Here is a 25,783-nt window from a genome sequence, read left to right as displayed (position 1 = left end):
ATTGGAGCAACATGTTGTATGTCACTGGAATTACTTTTGTTTACCTGAATCAAATCATTTCTTTTATTAGTTTGACCAACCTACAGACAAAAGCACGAGTAAAGTAAATCGATGCAATTTGATCTTGCTTGTGTAACATGTTATATTCCTGTTTGCACACTTTAATCTTTAATCTTGCCTGTCCTGTGCAAAAGCTGTCAAAGCCAGTTCAAGGCATGTGGAGGTGTGCCCATGCTGAGGTCAGTTTTATTTCAGTTAAAAAGTACTGGAACATCCCACTGCACGTGAACGCCCCCAGTGTCAGAAACCTGCTGACTTTGAGTCATACAAGTTCAAATAAGGCACCAGATGGTGCAAAGATCTGTTCACACATAAGTGTTTCTAACTGCTCTTTAATGTCTTATAAAGAGTGGAAACTGTGAGCACGAAACGGAAACACCGTATCGGGTTTTTAAACCCACATTTGTGCACATCTGGAGAAGAAATGATAATTTCACGGTATTACAGCAGCAAAAAATATTCACTAACCCAGGATTAGAAAATTATAAATGCTACTCGCTTCAACCCTGCAGTAACAGGTTTTATTATATACTAATTAACCAGAGCTACATTCAGCTGCTCCCTTATTTCCCAAGAGGTCACCGCAGCAAAATGATCTAAATGTCTGATTTGGCACAGATTTTACACCGGATGCTCTTCATGAGACAGACTTCCCAACTATCAGGGCTTGTGAACTAGCTAATGACCCTCTGACGGTGGGTTTTGTGTATCCTCACAGTACCAAACCAGGAATCTTTCACGTATAATACAGATCTTTTAACCACAATACCAGAAAGCCACATTTGACAAAAAGATTAAATAAATAAATACAATAAAATATTTTAAAAAAGATTAATAACGGCTCTGCTATACCTAAAAAATGATCTTTAGAAGGCATTTTCTACAGAAGTTTTTTTTTGGACATTCTGGATGGTTTAAATGAATAAATTTGGGCAAATGTTATAGGATATTTGACCTATCGCTCTGTTCATAAGGTCAGTAAAGCAGCTGCTCGTCAATATCAGAGAAGCGCCACTTGGGGGCGGTACAGACCAGATATTTGACTAGAACTCTGCAAAGGCCGCTTTCATAGCTGTTAAAAGGTAACATTTTTCAGTTGTTCTTTAAAGAAACTTCACTACTTTGTAGCGGATAGTCAAACAAGCTTAGCTTGCTTTACTACCTGTGGCAGAGATCACAGCCAGGCCGACACGGATCTTTGTAAATGTTTCGTGGTAACTGCTAATCTAACTAAACACACACAATATAAAATGTTGATGTAATCGACTGATTACGCATATCGGCGTATCGGATAATATAATATTTATTATATAATAATAAAATACAAAAGAATCCTGTGGAGTTTTCTTCATTCAGTTTACTTACCATAACATGCCGTTCAGTACAGATACATGTCCCCACCTGTAAGCAACAACCAGTGGCTCCACAGCACTACTAGTTGCGGGAGTCTTTAAAATTGTTATTTAAGTATTAGGAGACATAACAGCTGACAAATTATGAGTGTTATGGTGAAGAAACACCAGATATGCAGTGTGCAGATAGTGTCTGTACCATAGACCATATATAAAAGATGGATGCAGCCAACTGTGACAGATATATAAACAATGGACACAGAGAAAAACCTTTGCTTTCCCCGTGTTTTTCATCTAATATATATTATTCATATATATTTATTTATAAAATATTGATGAAGTACGTACAGTTTAACAGACAACGAGCTGAAGTGCAAAATAAGAATGTTCACTGAAACCACTGTCTTTACCTTTCATGCTGTAGTTTTTAATTTTTAATTTGTTCTTGCTTTTCTCCCATTGCTGGTGAACTCTGTTTCACCTCACTCGTCAACAACTCAGCATGTGAGCGACGCACAGCGTCGTCCACGTCGAGCAGCGTGCAGCAGGGGTTTCTGAGGATTGCACTGGTTGAAAACCTGTCTTCTGCAGGCAAATACATGCACAAACGAACATCACTGCCCTGCTGTGAATGAAGCGTGAGGCATTCCCAAGCCAGCTGAGGAACATCATCTTTCTCCTGGTCTGGGATGCCTGAAACACTTCAACTGCCTCCCATCGATGTGGAGGAGTAACAGCTCTACACTGAGCTCCTCACCCTCTCGCTAAAGCTAAGCCCAGGCGCCCTGTGGAGGAAACTTTGGGTTTAAGCATAGGCATTTCATAATAACACAATGTAGGAACAGTTAAAATATGAAACCATGGACTGAGACCATAATTGTATCATGTGTATTTTTAATTTCATTCCCTTTCATTCCCTTGCAAATGCATCAGTCTCCCCCTGCTGGTCACTAGGATTAATGCCACTTTAAAGCACATGTGCACTGGCTTTTAAATCCTGAAAGTTCTGTTTATCTTTCATAAAGAGCTCAAACGGTCTGATTTTCCAATGCAGAACAAATCAAGAAAAGAAAAAGTCCCAATGAAGAGTTTTGAAAGTGTTAAGTGTTTGTAGGTATTTTAGGCAAGTGTGAGCGTCAGTTTGTTACCAGTCCTGTAAGTGATGACGTCAACCTACGTCACTAAACTCAAACACGGAATTGTACAAAATCAAACCATCTGACCTGTACAGAGAAAAAACGAGAAAGTGGTGAGCAGATGATGGAAAAATGAACAAAGTCTTGAAAATGTTGCTACCCGATCTAAACAAAACTTGCTTTAATGTTTATTTCAGCGTTTAAAGACCCTCCGCCCCACTCCCCCCACAAGAAAATAAATAACTAAACAAACAAACAATAAAAAACAAACAAAAGAACGTAAATGTCTGTGTGTTCATGAAGTTTAATTTTCAAATAAGTGATGGCAAAATGACACTATTTACAGGAGAGAATATGTATGATTTGTACAAAGAAATATACATGCAAAAATAATAATAATAAAAAAAAACTATTCATGAAACAAAAACGGGAAAACAAAAACACAACAAAGTGACAAAAACAGAAAAATCAACAAAAAACCCCCAAACTGAGGATCCAGTCCAGTTTTCTGGTTTTTAAATGGCCTGTGTGTACACCTTTTGAAATAAATTAAAAAAGGTTAAGAGGGGGCTGATTTAATCATAACCCCTTACTGGACTTATCTGTGCTATTGTTACCATAGTAATCTTGTGTGGTTACTGGTTAGTTACCGTTTAAAGGTGTTTTTTGTTGTTGTTGTTGTTTTTTTAAGTGGAAGAAATATTTTGGCAACATGAATCTGTACATAAAGTGAAAATAACACTTTGTAAGTAAAATCTTGCATTCAGCTCCCATCCAAGAGTACATTTCAGTCCTTTAATCTCCCACCTTTTTAATAAAGGTATAAAGAGAGTAAACTAAAAGGGTTCCTCTGACATTTACTCGTGTAAACAATCTTTTAACATGGTCATGGATGGCCTAACGCAAGTGAAACGTAATCACAATAAAACCATTTCTTTATTAAGTACTATAAAGCTAGAGCAACTTTGGTGTACCAATACTACAGAGGCATACAGTACAAAAAAAAAAAGTGTTAAATTAGTTTTGATCAAAACGTGATGATTGTAGGTCGTGACCTCTGACGCGGCCTGGCCCCGGAGCGGTCGTTAACACTCGGCGATCGAATGAACACAAACTACCAGCAGTGCTTGCAGTACCAAGTACATGCTTTTCTCTAGATTTATTACAGATACAACAGATGTTTTCATAAATAGTTGCATAAAATGTTAAAGCCGCAACATTGCACATGATAATCAAACATAACATACAATGAGTGCATTTACAGTAAATTCATCTTCCGCCGCCTCCACATTCAGCGCTGCCACCGAGGGCTCCAACAGTCTCGAGTCCACTGCGAACGTGAGGGGGAAGAAGGCCGAAGTCTCTATACAAGGTAAGGCTTAAACATGTCATATCTGCGCAACACAGGAAAAGAAAAAAGAAAAAAAAAGACAAACGTCTATCGGTTCTTCTCGGGTTGGACAGTGCAGCATTTGTTACTCACGACATGGTCATCATGGTGTTCTTAGATTAGATTAGGGTACGTTAATGTAAGCGCAGCCATCGAGAAGCTCTGATGTATAAATGTCTCAGCTGATGAGCTCTGTCGCGGTTTCCGCGTGTCTGCAGAGTCCAGAGTAGCACACGAATCTTCAACTTATGAGCGTTTTCTACAATGATGTGTTTGTTTTTTTCCTCCTTGGAATCGCAGAGACACTACTGTGCCTCTCTATACACTGTTTCTATAAGAAAGGGTTGCTTCTCAAAAGTATCCCAGTTACTGTTTAAGGGTAAAAGACAAAAACACACCGTCTGTTCCTGGAGGGCGATTTGCTCTCTGTGGCGAGCTCCGTTGGCATCGGTTTCTCCTGAAGGAGCTGCGCCCGTGCGGTGGCGTTGAGGCTCGATCGATTGGCTCTTCTGATCAGCTTCAACTCGCGCAGAGGAAAATAACTTACTTCATAATAGTTTTTTTAAAACTGTTTTTGTTCACTTAACTACAAAAAGACGAAACCAGCAAGCAGCAGTAGACGAGGGCATCCATTCATTTGTGATTGGTGAGAACTCCGTTCTCTTGGGCTCTGATTGGCTGAAGACCTCAGCAGGTTTCAAATAAACAACCTAAAAGGATAACAGGATTTTATTTAGTGAAAAATCTGTGAAAGAGGATGAGATCAGCTTTCATTTTTCTCCTCCTTTTTACATCGAGACCATAAAGAGTCTCTTCCACCTCAGTGCTGGACCCCAAACTGAGCAGCGTCTCCTGCTGTGGTCGGAGCGCTGAGGCTGAGAGCTGCTCAAACCCGAGGCTGAAGGCGACCGTGAATGAAGCTCCTGACCCCTCCGATGGGCCGGGCATCGGTCTGATGTTTTCTCCTGTCAATGAAAGAAATGAGGCGGGAGGTGTCCAAGCAGCCCTCTGCCCGGCCGTCGCCTTGGCCAGCCTGCAGCCACGGCTCCTGGAGGCAGAGGCCGGCCGGGGGCCTTCTGCCCGGGTCGGTCTTCAGAAGCAGGCAGACGAAGTCCCGGGCCGCCTGGCTGACGCCCTGGAAGTAATCCCTGGGGAAGCTGAAGTCCAGCCTGCAGATGTTCAGGCAGGTCTCCTCTGCGCTCTCGTCGAGAAAGGGGGAGGCGCCGCTCAGCAGCACGTAAGTGACCACGCCCAGACTCCACAGGTCAGAGGTCAGCGACACGGGCTCTCCGAGGACCAGCTCTGGGGAGGCGAACTCAGGGCTGCCCAGCAGAGGGTGAACATAGTGGGCGCTGTTGAGCTGCACGGCATCACCGAAGTCTGTGAGCTTGACTATTGGCTGGCCGCTGGCGGTGTGGGACACCAGCAGGTTCTCAGGCTGCAACGAGAGCAAAGATTAGCCTCATGGATTCTCATTCATTCATCATCACGGTTTGTACACGACCGCACTGCATCCACGTGTCAGTCAACCTTTTTATGGCTTCAATGTTTGGAGGAAAATGAAAAAGTGACTCACTTTTATGTCCAAGTGTGCGATTCTGCAGTTGTGTAAGTAGTGTAAAGCTTCTAAAACGTTCCTCAAGTAGCAGGCCACCTTCTCCTCGGTCAGATTCCCCCAGCTCACGATGTAGTCCAGCAGACGGCCTTGGTCCGCCCTGAAACCCAAAGCAAAACATCAGGTCGGAGGTATGGCGTGACAGAGCTGTGTGTATGTCGGGTTTAACTCCGTCTGTACACCTTTGCTGTTCACTCACATCTCCAGGACTAACGCGTAGCTGCTGGGGGTTTCGTAGGTGTCGATCAGGGTGACTATGTGCGGGTGCTGGAGTCTCTGGAGCAGATTGAGCTCCTGGGTCACTCTGTCTCTCCTCATCAGCTTCTTGTTGACGTGTTTCACAGCCACCGTGCGTTTGGTGCCCCGGTGGTCGCAGCGCTTGACGACAGAGAAACGACCCCTGACGAGAAGACGACACAGTCGTTTACGTTATCGTTTTTTGTTGCCGTAGCTTTTATATTCTGAATTCTCACAGCGTGTCTGTTACCTTCCCAGTTCAACCACCTCAGTGTAGTGAGACTCAAAGTTATCCTTCCAGCTCACTCGGACCCCGTCGGTGGACACGGCTGAGACACATGAAAGCAGGAGGGCGGTTCAATACAATCTGCAGTGACACTCATCGCACACGTTTCACGTCTGTCTCTATGCTCACCCAACACTCTGAGGCTAGCTGATGACGTCACACTGCCCAGCTCGTTGGTGGCAACACACGTGTAAACGCCATCGTCCTCAGAGGCTACGCCGATTATCCGCAGAGTCGCTTCACCCGTATCGCTGAAACAAACACACTCGTTCATTCATCTATTCCATCATAACAGGGTGAGTGTAGCTTAGCGGGGCGGCAGGTTCACTCAACAAAGCTGATGCCTGCCTGGTGTGGTGACACTCAATCAGCCTTTTACAGCCGAGGAGTAAAACCTGCTCGGCTGTTTACCTGTAGGCGATGCTGAAGTGTCCGTTGTTAGTGAGGTTGCTCTGGTTGGGCCCTTTCCAGCTGACTGTAGCCCGGGGTCGCCCACAAACCTTACACCTTAGGGTGACGCTCTCTCCGTTGTCACATGTCACATCACTCAGAGGTACAAGGAACTCTGGGGGAACTGAAAGGAAAGAGATTTGTTGTTGTCATTGTTTGACAGACAGGCTCCAAATCTGTGTAATGCCTCATTGAGCCAATGAGAATGCAGGTTATGGAAAATGTGCAGGGAGCAAGTGAGCATCACATGTCCCGCCTCCAGCAGCGCCCTCTAGCCCACACCTAGCCTAAAGCCAACTGATATTTGCAGTGCAGTGAGAATGCATCTGATACAGACAAGCTGCTGCAGTGACAAAGAGAAACCTGGAACAATGTTGAGGGATCAGGTCTGGAGCTCAAACTCACCATCATAGATGTAGTTTGGGTTTAGAAGCTGGAAAAAAGATAAACAAATGTCAACAGTCTGTAACTTCGAGGCATCGCTGTAGAGTTTTGAAGTGAAGTGAAGTGAAACTCACCTTTACAGAAACTTTATTGGCCAGGCCATCTCTGGACTTCCTGTAACCATTTTCCAGCTTTGTCTCCTTCTTTGCCTCCTTCTCCTTTTTCTCAGACTTCTTGCGAATACGCAGGGACGTGTGCCAGGATGAAGACTTCCTGCTAGGAGAACGAAAGTGACGGCAGTGAGCTCAGTGTCTTGATAAAAACGGCAGATGAGAATCTCAAGTGCACGTATTATGAAGTTGAAAATAATCCCTCCCCAAAATCATCTTGCTCTTACTTGATGGATCCCTCGGGACAGTCGGGGACAATGGTCGACGTGTGTCCCAGCACAAATCCGGGGATCCAGCCCTCGGCGGCGGGGCCCTGCTCGGTGGATGCTCTGAACACCAGAAACATGTTTTGCTGGTTGCTGGCCAAGATCTGGACCACCTCGCCCTGAATGACGCTGATCTCATCCTCCTTCACAGCTGTGTAGTCCTGGGTCACCAACATGGTGGATACGCTACTGCTGCTGCTACTTTCACTCTGCACCACAGGGATGGAAAACGGTAAGGGCAAACTCAGATGGACATGCAGCGATTATGCATTAAACACGGTAACTTTTCCAAATCTAAACACGTGGGGTGACGTCTCTAGCGAGTGCCACTTTTGATGACATAAAGAGAAAAAGAAGTGGAGGCTTTGTAAAAAGACATTCGAGCGGAAGAAAGACAAAACGGGGATTTATTAATTTCTTCTCGGAAAAGGCTAACTGGATGAAGAAAGGCAGGAATAAGATGAAGTTTTCCATTTCACTCGTCTTTGCTCTGCAGCTGGACGCAAAGACGAGAGGAGAAACGTTAGGCTGAATGAAAGGATCTCCGTTTGCAGGTGAACCGCAAACGTCAGAAGTTAGTTGCAGGAAAAGTACATTTAAGTAACACACCATGAAGACGGCCCAGAAGAAGTCAAGTGTTAGTATAAGCTTTGTTAGAGTTAAGAATCTAGAGACAGCCTTAAAAGATAATCAGTGAAGAGGTGAGCGAGGTCCGCTAGAAAGATTTTGAGCCTGAAAACATGTTGATAGCTGAAGCCTTGTCTAGAGATTGTCCTCAGAAAGTGTCTAAAGCTACAGAGGATGATGCTGAAGAGCAGTGGAGGTTGTCAGAGATGTGCAGTAAGGGACAGATTAGTAGCGCTGGCAGCAGGACAGGAGACAACAAGGCAGACAGGACAGACCGGCCCCCCCTCTGCCTCTGGGTTAGTCGGATCAGCACTGGGCAGCAGGTAGTGGTCTTACCCCGTTACTCTGGGTGGACTGGATGGACTGCTCGCTGGCCGATGAGCACGTACTCATGCGGTCGGCCTCCTTGCTGTGTGTGGAGTGTCTGTGGGTTTGGCTCTGATTTGAGCTTTGTCGCACCGGAGTCTCTCCCGCCTCTCCCGGAAAGGTAAATGAGCCAGGCCGGCTGGCTGGAGAGCCCGGCATTGAGCTCCAGAATCCAGATCCAGACTTTTGGTTTTGGCCTGGGCTGGGAGGGGGAGGGGGGAGAGTGTCCTTGCCAAAGGCGGGAGTGGCCATGGGGGAGGCCATGGGAGACACGGCTCCTGGCCGTGGTTTAGAAGTGGGTGTGGAGGGCAGAGGCCCAACGGTAGCACGTGGGATGGGGGTATAAGCTTGGTCCTCTGTGGTGTGGATAGGGCGCTTGCCCTGCGGGCTGCCCCCCACGGGGAGCAGAGGAGGAGGGACAGGACGAGGGGACAAACCTGGATCACAAGCGAGTAAAACTCAGACTTCAGTCACATCTTTCATCGAGTCAAAGTCAAATTTCACAAGGACAGACAGACGTTTCATACCTGACATCTTATTGGAGCCATCCGGGTCGGCCCCGGGGTGGTGACGTAGGGGTTGGGGCAGGCGGGAGGGTTGCGGGATCCTGGACGGCCGACGAGAGCCACCCTGGGGTCCCGAAGGGATGGAGCAACTCTGGGAGCTTCCACCTCCACCTCCGGGGGCTGCACTAGAACCGCTGTTGCCCCCACCTGGAGCTCCGATGCTGGGCGCACTGCTTGCCCCTACATGGTTCCTCTGATACTCTATTGGTGAGGTCAGAGCTGTGATAAGGTGCAAGAGACAAGGGTGGCCATGTACACAGCAGTTCTTTTACATCACCTATAAGTCCTCTGTGTGTGTGTGTGTGTGTGTGTGTGTGTGTGTGTGTGTGTGTGTGTGTGTGTGTGTAGCAGCCTACCATTGAGGAAGTTGCGTTGGCTCTCGAGTATTTGGCTGATCTGAAGGGTCCAGACCTCACGCACCCCTGGATGGGAGGAGTGAAGCACGAAGGACTCCACGGCGCCGTTGGCTGACCGAGAAGTGAGAATGAACTTACAGGGATCACCTTCCACATTCTCCTCCAAACCCAAACAGCTTATCTGGTGTAAAAAAAAGAAAACAGGGAAAACACATCAAACAGAGTCAGCGGCACAGAAATATTGAGATTTAATCATGTCGACCTTTCCTAAATTTGTATTTTTTTTATTTCCCACGGGCTCAATTTCCTTACTTTCCTCTGTTATACGCAAAGGCTTAAAGCAGGGGTCTCGAACTCCAGTCCTCGAGGACCGCTGTCCTGAAGCTTTTCCATGTGTCCCTGTTGCAACACGCCTGAATACAATCAGTAGGCCATTAGCACGACTCTATAGAGCTTAACTGCATGCTGTGGTGGTGATTCAGCCTTTGGATTCATGTTACAGCAGCTCATGAGTGAATGAACATGGTGCAATAAAAGTACTTTTAGAAGTATATTTTCCCCCAAACACTTACATTAACTTAAATTTACTTGAGTAGGGTTAGGGGTTGCCACTTCAGCATGCAGTCAAGTTCTATACTCTTGCTAATTTTACTCAGCCGTGTTGCAACAGGGACACATGGAAAAGCTTCAGGACAGCGGCCCTCGAGGACTGGAGTTCGAGACCCCTGGCTTAAAGGTTCACTACAGGCAGAAGGAAATGTTTGAGAAATAAAATCAAATGTCATTAAAAGCAGCCCTGAATGAAGGGTTAACGCCAACTGAGCACAGGGCTTTTAAATTAATGTAACTACATGCTCCATCAAGAATGGTACACAGTATTTTGTCCCAACATCTCGACCCTCCCTCTCTCACACATGTGGAAAGTGCTCTTGCAGAGTAGAGCGAAGTTCAGGATGCATTTTGAGGCTTAACCAGCACTGTTATTGAAAGCGCGGACACGCCGTCCTCTCACCTGCCTTACGGATTTAAACTACTCATAATAAGAGATGTTTAACAAAGGCAGCTTGGGACTGCACTACTATTGTGTGTCAAGAGTCCATTGCTAAAATCAGTGCAATGCAGTAACTTAAAAAGAGCACCGTCTGAGCTTTTGTTACATGAACTCGATGAGGAGCCAGACAGACTGACAGACTAAGCTCTGCTTCAAGTAAATGTCTTTTGCTTTTGAAGCTGAGCCAAACTAAGCCTGCGGACTATTTTTATAGAAAACATGGTTTATTCTTCTGAGAAAGATATTCTCACTAAAACAAGATTACACAACTAGGAATAATTAAATCAAGTTAACCTGCAAACAACAAGGAGAAATGTCCTCATCGTTAGCATATTAACAGACATTCTTCAAGTGGGGAAAGTAACAAGTGTACATCCTCCCTCCTTAAATCATTACCTTGATGCTGTTCTTATAGAGGAAGCCTGGCAGAGAGAACCCTTTCTTTTTGTCCAGAGGCTCACTGAAGATGACAAGCTGCTCAAACAGGAAAACCCTCCTCTCCTTCATCCGGCCGAGCAGACCGCCGTCGGGGTCGGACACCATGAATGTGTCCTGCAGCAAAAGGCGGCCCTGAGCCACAATCTTCCCCTGGAGGCAAAGACAGAGAAATGTTAACGCACGCTTTAAGGAAGATGTTGTACTGCTTGACCGATCACTGAGAAAAATGGCTTCTTACATCAAACCCTTGAAGCCGGCCGACATTCATCATATCGTTACACCTTTTTGGAACAATGCACATGACCTCCACTGATTTCTGGAAGAGTCAGAAACAAACAAGATTGGTATAATCGCTCAAACTGTTTTGCATAATTTCTGTTTTCTTTTTGGGGGTTTTTAGGATCTCACTTCCAAATCCGGAGACTCGAGCCCAGCCTTTTTAGAGTGTTTCAGGAAATCCTAAAATGCACAAACAAACACAAGTAAAATAATAGCTTTGTACATTACGTGTAACAGCGAGGGGCATTTGGATACAGTGCAAATATAAAGGGTAAGTAAGCAGCAGCTGGGGCTCTGGCGCCCTCTACTGCATAGAAACAGCCTAACCTTGAGCAGCAGCTGGTACTTCATGATCCTCTGGACTGGCTTGATGAGCAGGTCTGTGATCTGCAGTCTGTGTCCCAGCCGCTGCTTCAGGTCCTACAAAATCAAATGTGTCTCTTTAACAGCTGCATAATGAGTTACACTTGAACCTAAAGCTGCCAAAATACCAGAGTCTAACCTCAAAGTAGGTGTCGATATACTCGGACACGATGTGCTCTGACTTGGGCTTGTTCTGACAGTACACTACGTACATGTTTAGTCTCCGTTCCTGGATAGATAGAGCACACACACAATTACACTTTGATCAGATGTGTGGAAGCAATTACAAAGAAGGCAGGAGCTGGAAATTCCCTGCAGACCAACCTGTTTGAGAAAGAGTGGTCCCAGTCTGTCAGGGTCCTCCAAACACTTCTCCAACTCCCTGAGGAAGAAACTGAGCGACACAGAAACAGAAGTTACTGAAGCGCCGATTCTGGACAGGGAAAACTCTACAGTCTCCACACGTCTGTGTGTGCATTCCCCTACATACTCTTTGTGCCAGTCGTAGATCTGATGGATGTTGCCAAACACAATTTTGTCTTTTCCCTTCATATCATCAGGGACACCCTCCTCCTTCATTCTGCTCATGTAGCCCTTGTGATGGAAACACACGAAGAATTCACAACAGGAAGTCGCCAGAACTCATTTTAATATTCATCATGTTTCCCTAAACTTACCTCCACCACCAGGCCGAGGTCTCTGACGTAATCTCTCTCCGTCTCCACCAACTCCAGCAGAATGAAACTAGAGCAAGAGAGGAGAAACACAGATGGCAGACTTAAAATGAGAGCTATAAAAGCAGCGTTAGAGCTCCCTAAACATTAGTCTACTGTTGCGTGAGATCGCAGTAGACGTACTGTCTTTTTTTGAGGATGCTGGCCCTGCGTTCGTCCATTTCTTCAATGGGGGAGGAAGAGGAGAGGAGGGAGTTGTCAGAGGGGTTGAAAGAGGGAGAGCTGCTGTCTCCTTGTTCTACAGACAGAGAGCTGGGTCTGTCCTCCAGAGCCTGCACAACAAAAGCAGTTTGTTCACAAGAAGAAATCCTTCTTTCCTTTATATAAAGTCTCTTAATCCTAATGACTCTGGACACAACTAAGCTTAATAAACAGAAAATGCAGAAAAATATATTTAAATCGGCTGATATGAAGCTAACAAACACTTAATGCGATTGAATCAAGCAGAAACTTCTGGAGCTGGAAAACAAAGGAAAAGTCTAATGCCAAAACCTGCAGTTCCTCTGATGGCCACTTGAGGCAGACTCATTTTCATCATACTTACTTGATTGCTAAATGGTTTCTAAAGCTACTTCCGCTCTTCGTAAACACTGGACTGTTGTTTTTAAACTCACCTAATTAGATTTTGTTCTTCTTTTTAGGGCATGAGGACACTTTCAGTGACAGCTATGCTAACATGGGCTATAGCTATAGCCGCTAGCTACCTGTCCTCACCAGTCACTCACCTGGACCTCAAAACCATGTTTCCTTTCTTTTGTTTTCTTAATGTTGGTGTTTTTTTGAACATTTTAATCAAATTTTGGACAAACAATGCAACCTCTGTTCAAGAAGTTTATGCTTCAGCTTTACTGAGTGAAACTCAGCAACTTGCCAATTTAAGCTTGGTAGCATTAGCTTAGCAATAACTTAGCACTCCACCCTCTCGTCTAAATATGTTCACTCCAGGCTCCAAAAATTCACATGACGGCAGTCAAAATAAGGATTTGGCAACAGCATGGTTGCTACGTCCATCTTTTATATACAGTCTGTGGTATCTTCTGATAAACTGGGCCTGGCTGGTGTGAGTATTTGGTATTTCCTACCATCTTGCTTTTGACTAGCTCCTCGATGGCGCTCACCAGCTCAGCGGCACTGGGCGTTTCTGAACTGGACGGGCGGACCGACAGACGAGAAGAGGTCTAGGCAAAAAGCAGAGAGATGAGAGGAAGGAAAACCAACAAGCGTGAGAAAAGCCATGCAAGTCGACAGTCTAAATTTTGAAGTAATAACTCTCTTTAGGGAAAAAAGGAACCACTAAACTTTTCAGAACTGAATCAAGCCTCATCACACTTTAGGAGTAATTTCCATCCTTTCTGAAACAGAAATAAGTCTGTTTCTAACGTAATCCTAAAGTAAGTTGTAAGAGCTTACAGTTAAAAGCCATGCTGGAGTTTTCATTGAGAATAACTTGAAGACTAGATTCAATTATCTTTTGGTGGTGGCATTTAAGTGGATTTTAGTTGTTGATGCGACCAATGACTTAGTGAAAATGTTTGTTAAATGTTGTAATCTGAAGAGATTCATCCACGATATGCTCCCATTAGTGAAACCCCCAGGACAGGGGGCGGGGTTTTTATAACTCAAGGTTAAAGAAAGTCAAAACGTATATGAACTTCATAAAGCGGCCAATGAAAAGGTAAAAAAAACAAAACATGAGGCTGAAAGTAGGGTGACTGAAATGAAGATAAGAGAAGAAAAATAGAAGTCTTTGAAATAGTGATGGGCAGAAGGTCAAAAAAATAGTGATGTGTGAGTGAAAGATGTCTGTGTTGCTTTCTCAGATGGTGATGAGCGGCCTTTGGAATAAAAAAAGAATGCTAACAGAGCTAGAATGAAAGAGGTAATATGTAAGTATGCATATATAGAGATATATATATATAGTTCAGGAGACTCTCACCCTTGCTGTGCTGTGCTTCAAGACATTCCCCAATTAGGTTTTCTGGGTGATGCTGTGTGCCCTTCTGGCCTCGCCAGCATTTAGAGATGCCAATTACTCGCATGGTTAATGAGGTTAACGCACAGAGGGTAAAAGGAGATGAGGACGAGCAGGCGGGGGACGGAGTGGGTGGTGAGGAGTTGGGGGAGAGGAAGAAGGGGTGCTTATGAATTTTCACCTCATTGTGGCCTCTTAGTTAGATTATCCAGCGGGGCTGCTGGGGGATCTTACCGCTTTATTTTCAGATTTAGATCCACTAATTTCATGGTCAATCCCAGCCTATAACTGACAAACATGCAGAAAAAAGCTGCAGTCTTGCGCTATGCTTACAGACTAACAAAAAAAGAGTTAGGAGCTACATGCATCCTCTCCTTATGTACATTTTGCTTTAAAGCCCTTACTCATCCGCCAGACACCTCTCTGCTCCAGAGGTGTGATCAAAGAAACGAGGCAGAAGTCAAAACATGTAAAGCTTAAAAAACATAGACGAAGAAGAAGAAAAAGGGGGAAATCTTAAGTAGAGAAATCCAGGAATGTTTAAGAGTTTGCAAAAAATACAAAAGTTAGGCAGAGGGACAGAGAAAGGTGGATTTCAAAAAAAGAAGGAAAAAGAAAAAAGCTTCTATCTTCATGTTTCAGGTTTTAGAAAATACAATTTTGAGTTGAAGAGTAAGGGGGAAAACGATAGAGAACTGAAGAAGTGACCGAGGGAAGAGACAGAAGGGGAAGAGCGGGACACTTCAGATGGAGAGGTATGGAAACTGAGACAAAGCAAAGACAGGACATAAATCAAGGTAATGCTACAGCATGGAAAACAGCAAACAATACAACCAGGAAACAAAACAAAAAAAGAGAAACAGAAATTAGTGTCAGAGGAGTCTCCACTTGAGTCGAGGAGGAAACGTGGGCTGCGTGAGACTTTGCATTGCTTTCTGTTTTAGAAGAGAGGGGAGAATATGATGCAACACGCCAAGATAAAATGCTACGCACAACTGAAACTAAGGGTCACTTAAACCGTGTCAGGAAATGGTCCTATTTGGGAAAAGGTGGGAGAAACTTAAATGAGTGAAAGTGTTTCCCAGAAACCAATGACTGCAGATGTTACACCACCTCTTACACCGACCCCCGGCCTCGGCAAGCGACCAAATGTGGGTTTGATTCGGTTGCAGATTTAAAATGAATACTTACTAGATCAAAAATAAATGTATTAAAAAAACTTGTAGGACACACTTCTGTTGAAAGAAACTGCAGGCAGCTAGAGATGATTTCAGATATGCATCTCATCATTTTGAGCAAAACAAGCCAATTTTGAATGGGGTAGATTTTTGTGGATAGTAAATTTAACACTTTCTAACACTTATAAATACTGAAGACAAAATCTGTGTGACTCCGTTTGTCTACCAGAAGTTCAGAACACAAAGCACGCTGGCAATTTCCAGATCAACACAATCCTAAAAAGCAAGCCTCACAACACGATTCTTCATGCCCTTTCTTGACCTACAGTCTTAAAGAATGATGTGAGCTGATTACATCTGGTCCCCGGTCCCCTGCTGTAACGCCCTAACTCTCCTCACCTTGTCATCCTGTGAGTCTGGCTGCAGCAAGCTATGCTGCTGGATGGCCATAGGTGGAGGCAGAGGTACTGAGTCTGCACCCTCCTCGCCCTCCTCCTCTCCGCAGCTCTGCATTCCCGAAGAACTGGACTTGGACAGCGTACCGCTCGATAGGCCCTCGTTACGAACCCTCTGCAAAGCACGAGGACGCCAAAGCACCATTTAACTCTCTTGTAACAGGTTTGAGGATGGCACAGAGTGTCAAGCGTTCTGCATCCACCCACCTCCTCCAAAGTTTCATCCTGAGGCGTAGCAGCACTGTCGTCCGAGTCTTTCTGAGAGCCTATCGTCATCTCTCCGCTCTTCCTCACCTCACGGCTCTTCTTGTGCTTGTGGGCCAGCTTCTTCACGTGGCCATCTGCCTTACCGCTGCTTAGCCGTCGCACCGGGCTGGTCAGCCACTTCCGTAGCGTGTTACCTAAGAAACCAAAACACACGCACAAAGCACAGGTTAAAGTTAATTCACCGAAACTGCAGCGAACAGTTAAAAACTCTGGATTTTATCTACAACTACAGTTGACAGCTTCATCAGTTTGAAATTTAACTCTTTTTTAAACAGAGTTTTTTCAAAGCCTTTCAAATAAAGGTTGGCGATCTCACCTGGTCGTTTAGGACCCGGGGAGGTGTGGGAGCCGATGCCGTGACCGGGCTGCAGCGTAGCAGAGGAACCTGGCATGATGGAGTCATTGCTGCACACTGACAGTGTGTCTGTGAAATACAGAGCTGTAAGTGAAAACAAGCCCTGTGATGCCAATTCCAGAAATGAGACCAAAAACAACAGCTGCACTCAAAAAAGACAAGAAACAATACAGTTATCTGTAAAGTTAAAGCATATTTTTTTAAAAATATTATTAATTTTTGTAGATGGCAAATCAGAATGTGAAGGCAGAGAAAATTCATTTTAGTGGAAGAACATCATCTGATTTTGAATATGATGCCAGCAATATGTTCCAAAAAACATCTGGACACTGAGGAGACCAAATGTTGCAGCTTTCTAAGTGAAATGCTTAGAAAAGCCCAGGATCTCAGCTGCTAACCAGCCTGCATTACTTTCCTGCAGAGCCAATGTGTGTAATATGTGCAGTGCATGGTTAATAAGAACGTTCTTCTCTGAAATCATCATCGTAATCATCAGCACAAGCTAGATAGCAGCATCTGTCCCCTAAACAGTATATAGTTATTCAGCATTAACGGTGCCTTCAGAAATATGAGTGTTTCCATGGCAACATGGATGCAAGCTTGCATTTTCTACACTTCATCATATCAGTGACTTTTTGCCAATGAAGGTTACATTTTTGTACCTTTGTGATTGAAGATGCCTTCCATCTCCATGGAGGACCTGGAATGGGCGATGCAGAGCATAGAGCAGGGCACCAGGCCCTCCTGGGCAGGAGAGCGGTCTGTGGTCCTGACCAGGCACCAGTCTGGTTTGTCGTGACAGCGCTCCAGAACCTCCACAGTCTGACCCCGCCGCACCGTCAGCTCGTTGCTGTTGCTGGCCATAAAGTCGTGTATGACCACAGTCAGCTCACAGCCGCCGGAGAGCTGTGGAAGACGAGACCATCACTGAGACCTTTGCTCCATATTGGTTTTAAAGCTCATAAATGCAGAAGGTCTGAAGACTGGGCATCATTTCTGAGCTCTGTGTGTGCGTTCTCACCTTGTCGCTGTCCAGTGTGTTCTGAGAGGTGCGTGACGCCAGAGAGATGGTGTCTGGTTGGCTGCTGCCTTCACCCTGACTGTCCAGGTCCTCTCCATCCCTAACGGGAGCACACACGATCAATAAAAGGTGCAACTTTTCTTCCCTTCTTGTATAAAAACGGTAAGATAAACTTCCTGTTCATAGATTAATCCCCATTTAGAGCTGTGTTTACCTTCGTCCCTTGTGGTGCTTGGTGGTGGCTGTTTTGGGAATATGAATGGGTTCTTTAAGTGCTCCTCTCAGGTGAATGGTGCGCTCTTGGATCACCTCTCTGATGTGTTTGATCCAGTCTTGCTTGTTCTCAATGCTGGATGCCTGTTATCGGCAGTCAATCATTGTCAAGAAGGCAAAGCTTGTCAAAAAATCCTCAATTTGAATTCTTGATTCACACATATCTGATCTCTCAATACGTTACAAAGCCTTTATTTCACATATACATTTTACTCTCTCTGCCTGTAAATGCCTAACACAGCGGCTTCCCTGCATTTATTTTGTACAGCCTCTGCAACAGCTCTCAGAGATGAAGAACCACTTCCTCAACACCACCCACCATCTGAATAATCTGAGTTAAAGTGGATGTTACTTAATGTATTAGTCATACAAACATGAACAGTGAACAGTCAGTGTTTAGGTTTACTTTACTACCCTCATTTGGGAATCACCGTTATTGATTATTTTGTACCTTTCAGGTCTGAAGATGTCATATTGCTAAGGTTACAGCGGCTTGATGCTAAAGCTCAAATATGCTGCTTTTACCCATGACACTAAGCTAACTTTAAGACTTTTGAAAAATGGTTGAGGGCTGTGTTGTGGGATTGTTTGTACTCACCATGGCTCCATGTTTGGATCCCTGACTTAGCTTTGAATTTAAAATATAAAAAAGGGAATTTCACTGGTTTGCTTTTAGAAGGTGTACAGGACATTTTACAAGCTGACAGAATGATTTGAAATGATAGAAGTGCACAACACTGACATTTTGGTTTGACAGTATAATGAAGGCCAGTAAAATGCCTAGTGAATAGTAATGGATAGTGTGTGTGTGTGTGTGTGTGTGTGTGTGGGGTTAGTAACAAGACACACCTAATTTACAATACACATAACACATGACTGCTTCTCAGTGGTTAGTCTGGTAGTCGGTGTGTATTTATGTTGAAATGCTCAGTACTGAACGTGCTCTGGCTTCATGCTGGTCCAACAGCTGACAAGTTTTAATCCATCTGTGACACTACTCAGCAGGAAGAAGTCTTAACATGGGTGATACGATACTTAGAAAAATTAATTAAAAACTTCAACAGTGGCTGTAAATCATTATTAAAATCTATATTTTGTGGTAGAGAAGGATCGCTAAGTCGCTGCTTTGATAAAGCAGCAGCGAGCCAGGCTGGGCGATTGTGGGCGTTCAGGGGCTGAATCAGCATCACCAGCGTTGGTGGAAGCATGTCGGCCCACATAGAGAATTAGAGATACAAACATCCACAGAAAACACAGCCCCAGATATACACATGTGTGCCGTGTTTTGTTAACAGATGGAACAAAAGCAGAAATCTAACCAGGCTGGAAGACGAGAAGGAAGGAGACAGAAGAGTGACTACAGAAAGCTTCTCAGCCACCCTGAAGCTGCTCATGCATTTAAACGGGACAGAAGAGAGGACAGTAGAGATAAGAAGAAGAATAGAAAAGGTCTGAATGTGGAGAGGAAACTGGGTTAGACCAATATTTATGCTTTCAGCACACTCACATGGAAGATTCGCGTATTTTCAATGCTAGTATTTGGACTTTATTGAGACCAAATTACTCATCAGATTTGCTTCAGGAAGCTATATTGGTCCAACCCAAAAGGAGGAGGAGTCTGCGAAGCAAGGAGGAGGAGGAGTGTTTTACCTTGAGTACAATCTTGTTGTCAGAGGTTGGGGTGCGTCCCACCCATAGAGCAAACTTACAGGGGTCTCCTTCAACGTGTTCAGTCACCCCCAACTCTGATGTCTGCGAGGAAGAGTAATATGAGAAAACATAAACTTTGTCAAATGATTTTATTTTTGTAACTGTGCAAAGTTCTGAGGTTTCCATAATCACAAAAATGCTCCTGATTTCATCATCGTGTTCTTACAAAGAGTTTGCTCTTATAGATGTATTTGCTCCGGCCATTTGAGTCTTTGACCTCCTTGCTGAAAACGAGCGACATCTCAAAGAGGAAGAGGTGGCGCTCTCGTCCCTTTCGGATCAGAGTCTTTGGATCCCAGACCTGGAACGAATCCTGGAGAATGAGCTCACCCTGCGACTCGATGTTTTCATCGAAACCTGGAGAAAAAGGCCAGAGGATGACTTGATGAAAAATCAACATTAAAGAATAAACACACAGAGGTTTGCTGTGAAATTATAGCTAATCGTACAAATACATAATCAATGTCTGACCTTCCAGCATTGAGAGGTGCATGGCATCGTTGGCTTTCTTGGGAACACTGAGCATCACCTCCAGGCCGTCCTTGATCTCTCCTTTTCCTTCTTCGCAGCACGTCAACAACTCCTAAACAGGACGCGGGCACAGAAACCATGACAACAGGAACCATGGAGATGCTCAATACAAGCATCTTGTTGTTTTTTTTGCTGTGGTGGCTTACCTTCAGCAGGAGCTGATACTTGGTGATTCTCTGCACTGGCTTGATCAGATAGGATGAGATGGAGTTGGCCAGTCGGTGCCTCTGTTGAATTTCCTGCCATTAACAGAGGAGAACAGTGAGGTGACTGTACGTGACTGACATTCAGTCTCATCTCAGTGATCAAAGGTGGTACTCACATCAAAGTAGTTGCCAGCATGCTCCAGTATGAGCTGGGTGGAGTCTGGCTTGTTCTTACAGTAGTTCACGTACATCTGGAACTTATCAGCCTTGAACAAGAAAGAAACAGATGACAATGAAAAATTAATACCCATCAGATCTCAGCTTATGAACCATTTTTCTTACTTCCAGAAATATTAAAGGGACCATTGATGCTCTTTTCCAGCTCCCTTTTTTAAATTTGTGGACACTGCTGGGAATATGTCTGCAGAGCCACTGTTCAAAATAACCTTAATTTATGTTTCTCTTTCTGAAACAAGCCTTTTGCTTTTTGCTTTAAGCCAGCCTTCTTTTGATTGGCTACTCCTTGTAAACAGAAGGTTAGAAGAGCAGGTGGGTGGGGCTTCTGTGCTAACAGCCAGAGCTATGTTCCTGACATGACATTAGGGCTGGGCGATATGGCCTAAAATTCATATCGCGATATAATTTGAAGCACGTGCGGTAACGATATATTCTTTTCTTCTGTATAACGTATTTTCCACACTATAAGGCGCACTTAAAATTCTTTAATTTTCTCAAAAATCGAGAGTGTGCCTTATGTATGAATTCTGGTTGTGCTTACTGACCTGGAACCGATTTTGGCCGAAATCTGTTAAAAAATGTTTTAGTACAACTTTGGTAATCAGCACTGCTTGATGGATTGTCAGAGCATTACGGCTGCCGTAGTGAGGAGCTTCGCGGAGTAATCTGGGTCCAAAACTCCGTCCGCTTCAGTTCCCAAAGTCAAACGAATACTGAGAGTTAAAAACTGTCTAAATTCTTTCATCTTTAATTAAATCATCAGCGTTGCTGCTTTACCAGGTGTAACAATTACGTTTAACATCCATGAAAACAGAATTTATTACATTTAACGGAATTAGAAGTTAAGAGGAAGTTAGCTTGTTAGCTCGCTAGATTCCACCTAAACATGTTGTGCTACGTGATTGCTAGCGACACAGCTATGTTAGCATAACATTAGCACAGTGAAGCTGGAGGATGAACGCCAACTTTTTTTCCACTCGATAAAAGTTAACGTGAGGGATTCTGGTGGTCAGGGACAAATGCAATCGCATAGCAGGATGCTATACACGGAGCAAACTTCAGTCAGGAGAACAACTGAGATTATTCATCCACAATACGAGGTTAGTTATTAATATACTGCAACAACATGGGAACAGAACAGCTGCGAGAGAATTCAACATTAATGAATCGATGTTACGGAAGTGCAGGAAGCGCAGTTTTTGGCTTTCCCCATATTTCAAAAGCGCTTCATCACTTTGCTAAGACTGTCGCCCGCCATAATTTGCAGATAATGGTTTTAGCCGCTGCGATGCTTTCGACCAAAACCGGCGCAGCTTGATTACATCATCAACATGCGCTATCGCGATAGAGCGATATAGTCAAAATCTCTATTGTTGGCCAAATTTATATAGTTTATATCGTATATCGTTTATATCGTATATCGTTTATATCGCCCACCCCTACATGACATCATACTGAGCCAGGAGTAGAAAAAAGCTCATATGCATTACTTAGAAATCTAAATGCACACGTACACAGTACAAAATACATTTCTCTGTAAGACACAATAATACATACCCATGTGACGAAGCAATGCCCAACATCCTCTGGTAGCTGCTCATATTTCTCCAACTCTTTGAGGAAGATGCTGATTGAAAAAAAAAAAAGAGACAGAAGCATGAGATACCAGAAGAAAAGATTAGAGCTTTCTCTAAAAATGAAAAATAGTGTAAGGAGGACACGTTTCTTACTTATGGTGGAATTCATAAAGGTCTTGCATGTTTCCAAAGATGATGTGCTCCTTGTTGAGGATCCCTGGAGGAATCTCCTCCACTCCACTGGTCATCTCCCACAGGTAGGTCTGCAAAGGAGGAAAGAGGAGATCATAACTATGAGAATAATAATGGTTTTATTTTTCATAGTAGCATTCTGAAAGACTTTTAAATTTAGTTGAAAAGTTGTTGCACAACTCTGCACTAAGCAGGTTAACAGTGGTGGGTTGACAAGTTGAACTTACATCCATGCACTCCCGCAGGTCTCGCACGTAGGCTTTCTCTGTCTGAATCAGCTCTGCCATGATGAACCTGAACACACACAAAACACACAGCGACACAAATTAGCAATTTTCATATCATCCTTGTTCACGCGGCGATAAATCAGCAGCTCCCTTTCAGCCTGTCGACTTCAACCATTTACATTAATGAACGATGACTTATGGGCCATAAGACGTGGTCATAAAGCAAGCCATGAATGACGGAAATCATGCTTGTGATTTGTGCTGCTCATATAAAAATGATGCAGGCGCTTTTTCCTGGACTGTGTCCGTCCACTCATTTATTCTGAGCCACAGCTCGATGGTTCAGTCTGCAGTTTTTGTGCTGGCACAGCAGAGAAGAGGCTGGACGGAGGAGCGTAAATCAAGCAGGTTCATTATGTATATACATTTACACTGAGCTCCTCTTCCAGCTATTGACCAGGTTCAGTGCTGACACTGCTGTGGACATGGACACTGGCGGGTAACCTGCTCATAGTCTGTTAACTCTGAGTGCTTTCAGTAATAAAACATTTTTCAACAAGTGGGAAAAAATGTTGCTGACGTACAACAAAGACGGTTCACACGAGGAGCTTTTAACCCTTTAAAACCGGTCAGAGCGGGCACGCTCTGTTTTGCGTAACTATTTTAAATCCCGGTAGCTCTGCAACCACGTGAGCTAGCGCAATAATTTTTTTTGCATATGAAACCGGAGGAGTTGTACTTACATCTTATGCCATCAGCTTGTCCTCGGTCACAGTTTCCTTCCACATATAGCTTTGCAAAAACTGCATAAAAAGCGCTTGCAGCAACAAAAACATAATATTCCAGAAACACGCTTTGCCGATCCGATCAGCTGTTATTAACACTTCCTACATTGGATTAGAAGTCAGCGCAAACTATCGCATGTCCGCCATGATCTGCCCGAAACCGGAAGTGACGTCATTTTCGCGGAAATGTAGTTTTTTACCGTCCGGGCCTCAATGAGCCTATACTGGTGTTTTTAAAAGTTATGTTTGACTTTATGACTTTCTGTGTCGTTTCTGGGATGCTTAGGACTCATATTGCACTGCTGGAAATAGTTTATTTTGATGCATATGCTGCTTTTTTGCAAATTTGCATTATAATATTTATTTTCGTTTTTCCTGCAGTGTATAAAAATTGGTGTATTTCAAAAATAAAACTATGAAGACACTCAAAATAAATTTCCTGTGGTAGGAAACTATTTTGTGCAACTTTTTTGTATTTACAGTTTTGAGGGATAAGCCTCTTAAATTTCTCTAACTAGAAATATATGTTAAAAAAACAAAAACAATTTTCAATTTTTTTGTAGTTTATTGCACTTTTTTGCAATTTATGTAATTACTATGCACTTAATGCAGACATATTATTAAAATCTAGGCTGTAATGGTTGTATTGATGTATAGCAACTTGAAATGCTTCCAAAAATGGCTCCACAGCATGTAAAAATATAATATAAGCTCTGGCGGACTTGGTTCTATGGTAGGTCTTAAAGGGTTAACTACTAGCTAAACAATTCTTCAGGCATAACCTGGAGCATTTGCCAATTTGCTAAATAAGAATTATTCTTCATCTATTAATTTTTCTGTTTTTCTGATATTATAAAGCAGGAGGTGGTAACGTACTCCTTTCTGCGTGCAGATTTACGTTTCTCCTCATTCAACTCATGGGCGGCAGCATCCCTCAGCTTGACCTCTGACCCTGGAGCCGTGGCTGGGATGATGTCCAACTGGAGATCCTTGCTCTGACACGGAGAGAAGCAAAGTGAAAGTTTAGGTTTCGGGGTACAGAGCGAGCAGCTGCCTAGCAAAAAACCTGAGCACTCACCGCCTTGTTGGAGTCGGAGGAGATGCCCAGAGCTTTCTCCAGACTGCAGCGGTACTTGTCCATGCGCAGCGAAAAGTCTCGATAGCGCTTGTCCACAGCTGTCACCCATTTTTTGATCTCCCCTGCATGACTGTGGCCTTTCTCGCAGAAACCATCGGCCAGCTGGATCAGCAGCTTAACACGCTCCTTAGTTTGCTAAGAAGGAGAGAAACAGAGCCAATGTGGTCCTGACGCACACGCATGCAAAGATCAACACGAGGTTTCTGCGCGCACGTTCGCGAGCCCAACCTTGGCTGTGATGTGGAATTCCTCATGTTCTTTCAGCAGCTCCTGCGTGTGGTGGATACTCGAGCCTGTGGATGTGTGTGTGGACAGGTAAAACTCCCCGGTGTCGTGAATCCACTCCAGAGCCTTAAAAACACACAGAGGATGTTTGTCATAAGTAGAGTGTGTAGATGTGTCGCTGTAAAATTGCAGCGTGCGCTTTGCGTACCTGTTTGGCGCTCCGTTCAAACACCACGTACTGCTGGCACTGATCCAGCCTGCGTTTCTTCATCGTCCAGAAGTGGAGGACGCGGTTCTCTCTTTGCAGTAGCTCATTAAGGATGTCTGCACGCAACACAGGGAGAAAGAGATTTAAGCCAAAAGGTAAGAAGCTTCCTGCAGCCACAGTGCAAAGTGTTCACTTGATGTAGTAAGAACCGTTTTGCTCAAACTCCCCTCGCTATGATCTGGCTCAGTGTTCGTCACCACAGCTCTGCTGCAGGGCAACATTTCACTGCTCTGAGTTCGCTGGGTCAGGTTTTCCCAGCACCACTGGCGGTGTTCCAAACATGTTTGTAAGTAAGCTTTTTACTTACACTGTGCTCCTACTTCAAACGTTAGGAGCCAGAGGTCTTGATCATTTATCGGAGTCTTTCAGAGTGTTTGGACTCCATCATGTTTGAGTTCCTATTTTCTTAGATATTTTTTCATTTGAATACTTTTTAATTTTTTTTTTTTCAATTCGGTTTAGTTTCAGTTCATTTCTAGAGTGAATTAAACTGTTTCTGTTTGTTTAACCTCCTAAGACCCGAACTCTTCCACGACATGCATTTTTAATTTCTTTTTTTTTTACCTTATTTTTGTTTTTAAGAAAAATCAGAGCCACGTATGAGAATATTCGTTTAAAATTTTGATAGAACAGTAGCAGTATAATGTCCTCGTAAGTGGATATCAGGCCCTTGTAGAGCAAAATTGAGTATTTTGGTCTAAATAACCCAAAATGTGATGTTCACATATGAGGAAGCCAGGTCCGAGGAGGTTAATGTTCTTAATCCTGAATTTTTCTTAATTCTAATATGGAGGAACAAACACAGACTGAACCAGCAGCCATGTAACAGATTATTTTCTGCCACTGACAGAATTTTTTTAAACAATGGTGGAAAAATCTGAAGGAGGTCCGTCTTCAGACAGATGACTGACTGCACGAGTGAATTATTCACAGTTACTGTAACATTAAATAATTCACATGTAACGATATCAACAAAGGTGCAGGCAGCACCGTCGGTCGATCTCTTTCAGGACCGAACATTAAACATAAACTGTAGAATCTTCCACCGCGGTGCCATCCTGTTACAGCGTCACATCTACACGAGCTGCGCAGCACTGTTT

The 25,783-nt window shown here is 43.9% G+C and overlaps 1 protein-coding gene across 1 annotated transcript in view; it reads right to left on the bottom strand.

Moving 5' to 3' along the window:
* Positions 1-2,836: 2,836 nt before the first annotated feature.
* Positions 2,837-25,783, bottom strand: part of LOC102785757 (triple functional domain protein) — an 86,233-nt gene continuing 63,286 nt past the window's right edge. The window contains 41 exon segments of the mRNA XM_087835124.1: positions 2,837-5,376; positions 5,515-5,653; positions 5,753-5,953; positions 6,041-6,119; positions 6,206-6,327; positions 6,488-6,650; positions 6,932-7,037; positions 7,039-7,183; positions 7,308-7,555; positions 8,310-8,776; positions 8,867-9,124; positions 9,262-9,442; positions 10,709-10,900; positions 10,989-11,066; positions 11,159-11,209; positions 11,357-11,449; positions 11,532-11,621; positions 11,717-11,786; positions 11,883-11,986; positions 12,070-12,136; positions 12,250-12,398; positions 13,209-13,304; positions 15,676-15,846; positions 15,939-16,132; positions 16,315-16,422; positions 17,016-17,259; positions 17,375-17,474; positions 17,589-17,731; positions 18,246-18,275; positions 19,298-19,399; positions 19,524-19,714; positions 19,829-19,940; positions 20,035-20,127; positions 20,211-20,300; positions 21,829-21,898; positions 22,002-22,111; positions 22,268-22,334; positions 23,929-24,047; positions 24,131-24,325; positions 24,419-24,541; positions 24,624-24,739. Coding sequence (XP_087691250.1) covers positions 4,825-5,376; positions 5,515-5,653; positions 5,753-5,953; positions 6,041-6,119; positions 6,206-6,327; positions 6,488-6,650; positions 6,932-7,037; positions 7,039-7,183; positions 7,308-7,555; positions 8,310-8,776; positions 8,867-9,124; positions 9,262-9,442; positions 10,709-10,900; positions 10,989-11,066; positions 11,159-11,209; positions 11,357-11,449; positions 11,532-11,621; positions 11,717-11,786; positions 11,883-11,986; positions 12,070-12,136; positions 12,250-12,398; positions 13,209-13,304; positions 15,676-15,846; positions 15,939-16,132; positions 16,315-16,422; positions 17,016-17,259; positions 17,375-17,474; positions 17,589-17,731; positions 18,246-18,275; positions 19,298-19,399; positions 19,524-19,714; positions 19,829-19,940; positions 20,035-20,127; positions 20,211-20,300; positions 21,829-21,898; positions 22,002-22,111; positions 22,268-22,334; positions 23,929-24,047; positions 24,131-24,325; positions 24,419-24,541; positions 24,624-24,739 — 6,029 coding nt within the window. The 3' untranslated portion in view covers positions 2,837-4,824.

This window comes from Neolamprologus brichardi, chromosome 22 (assembly GCF_056152115.1).
Source record: "Neolamprologus brichardi isolate AB-2024 chromosome 22, ASM5615211v1, whole genome shotgun sequence".
NCBI classification, from domain to species: domain Eukaryota; kingdom Metazoa; phylum Chordata; class Actinopteri; order Cichliformes; family Cichlidae; genus Neolamprologus; species Neolamprologus brichardi.
This window is presented reverse-complemented; position numbering and strand designations above follow the sequence as displayed.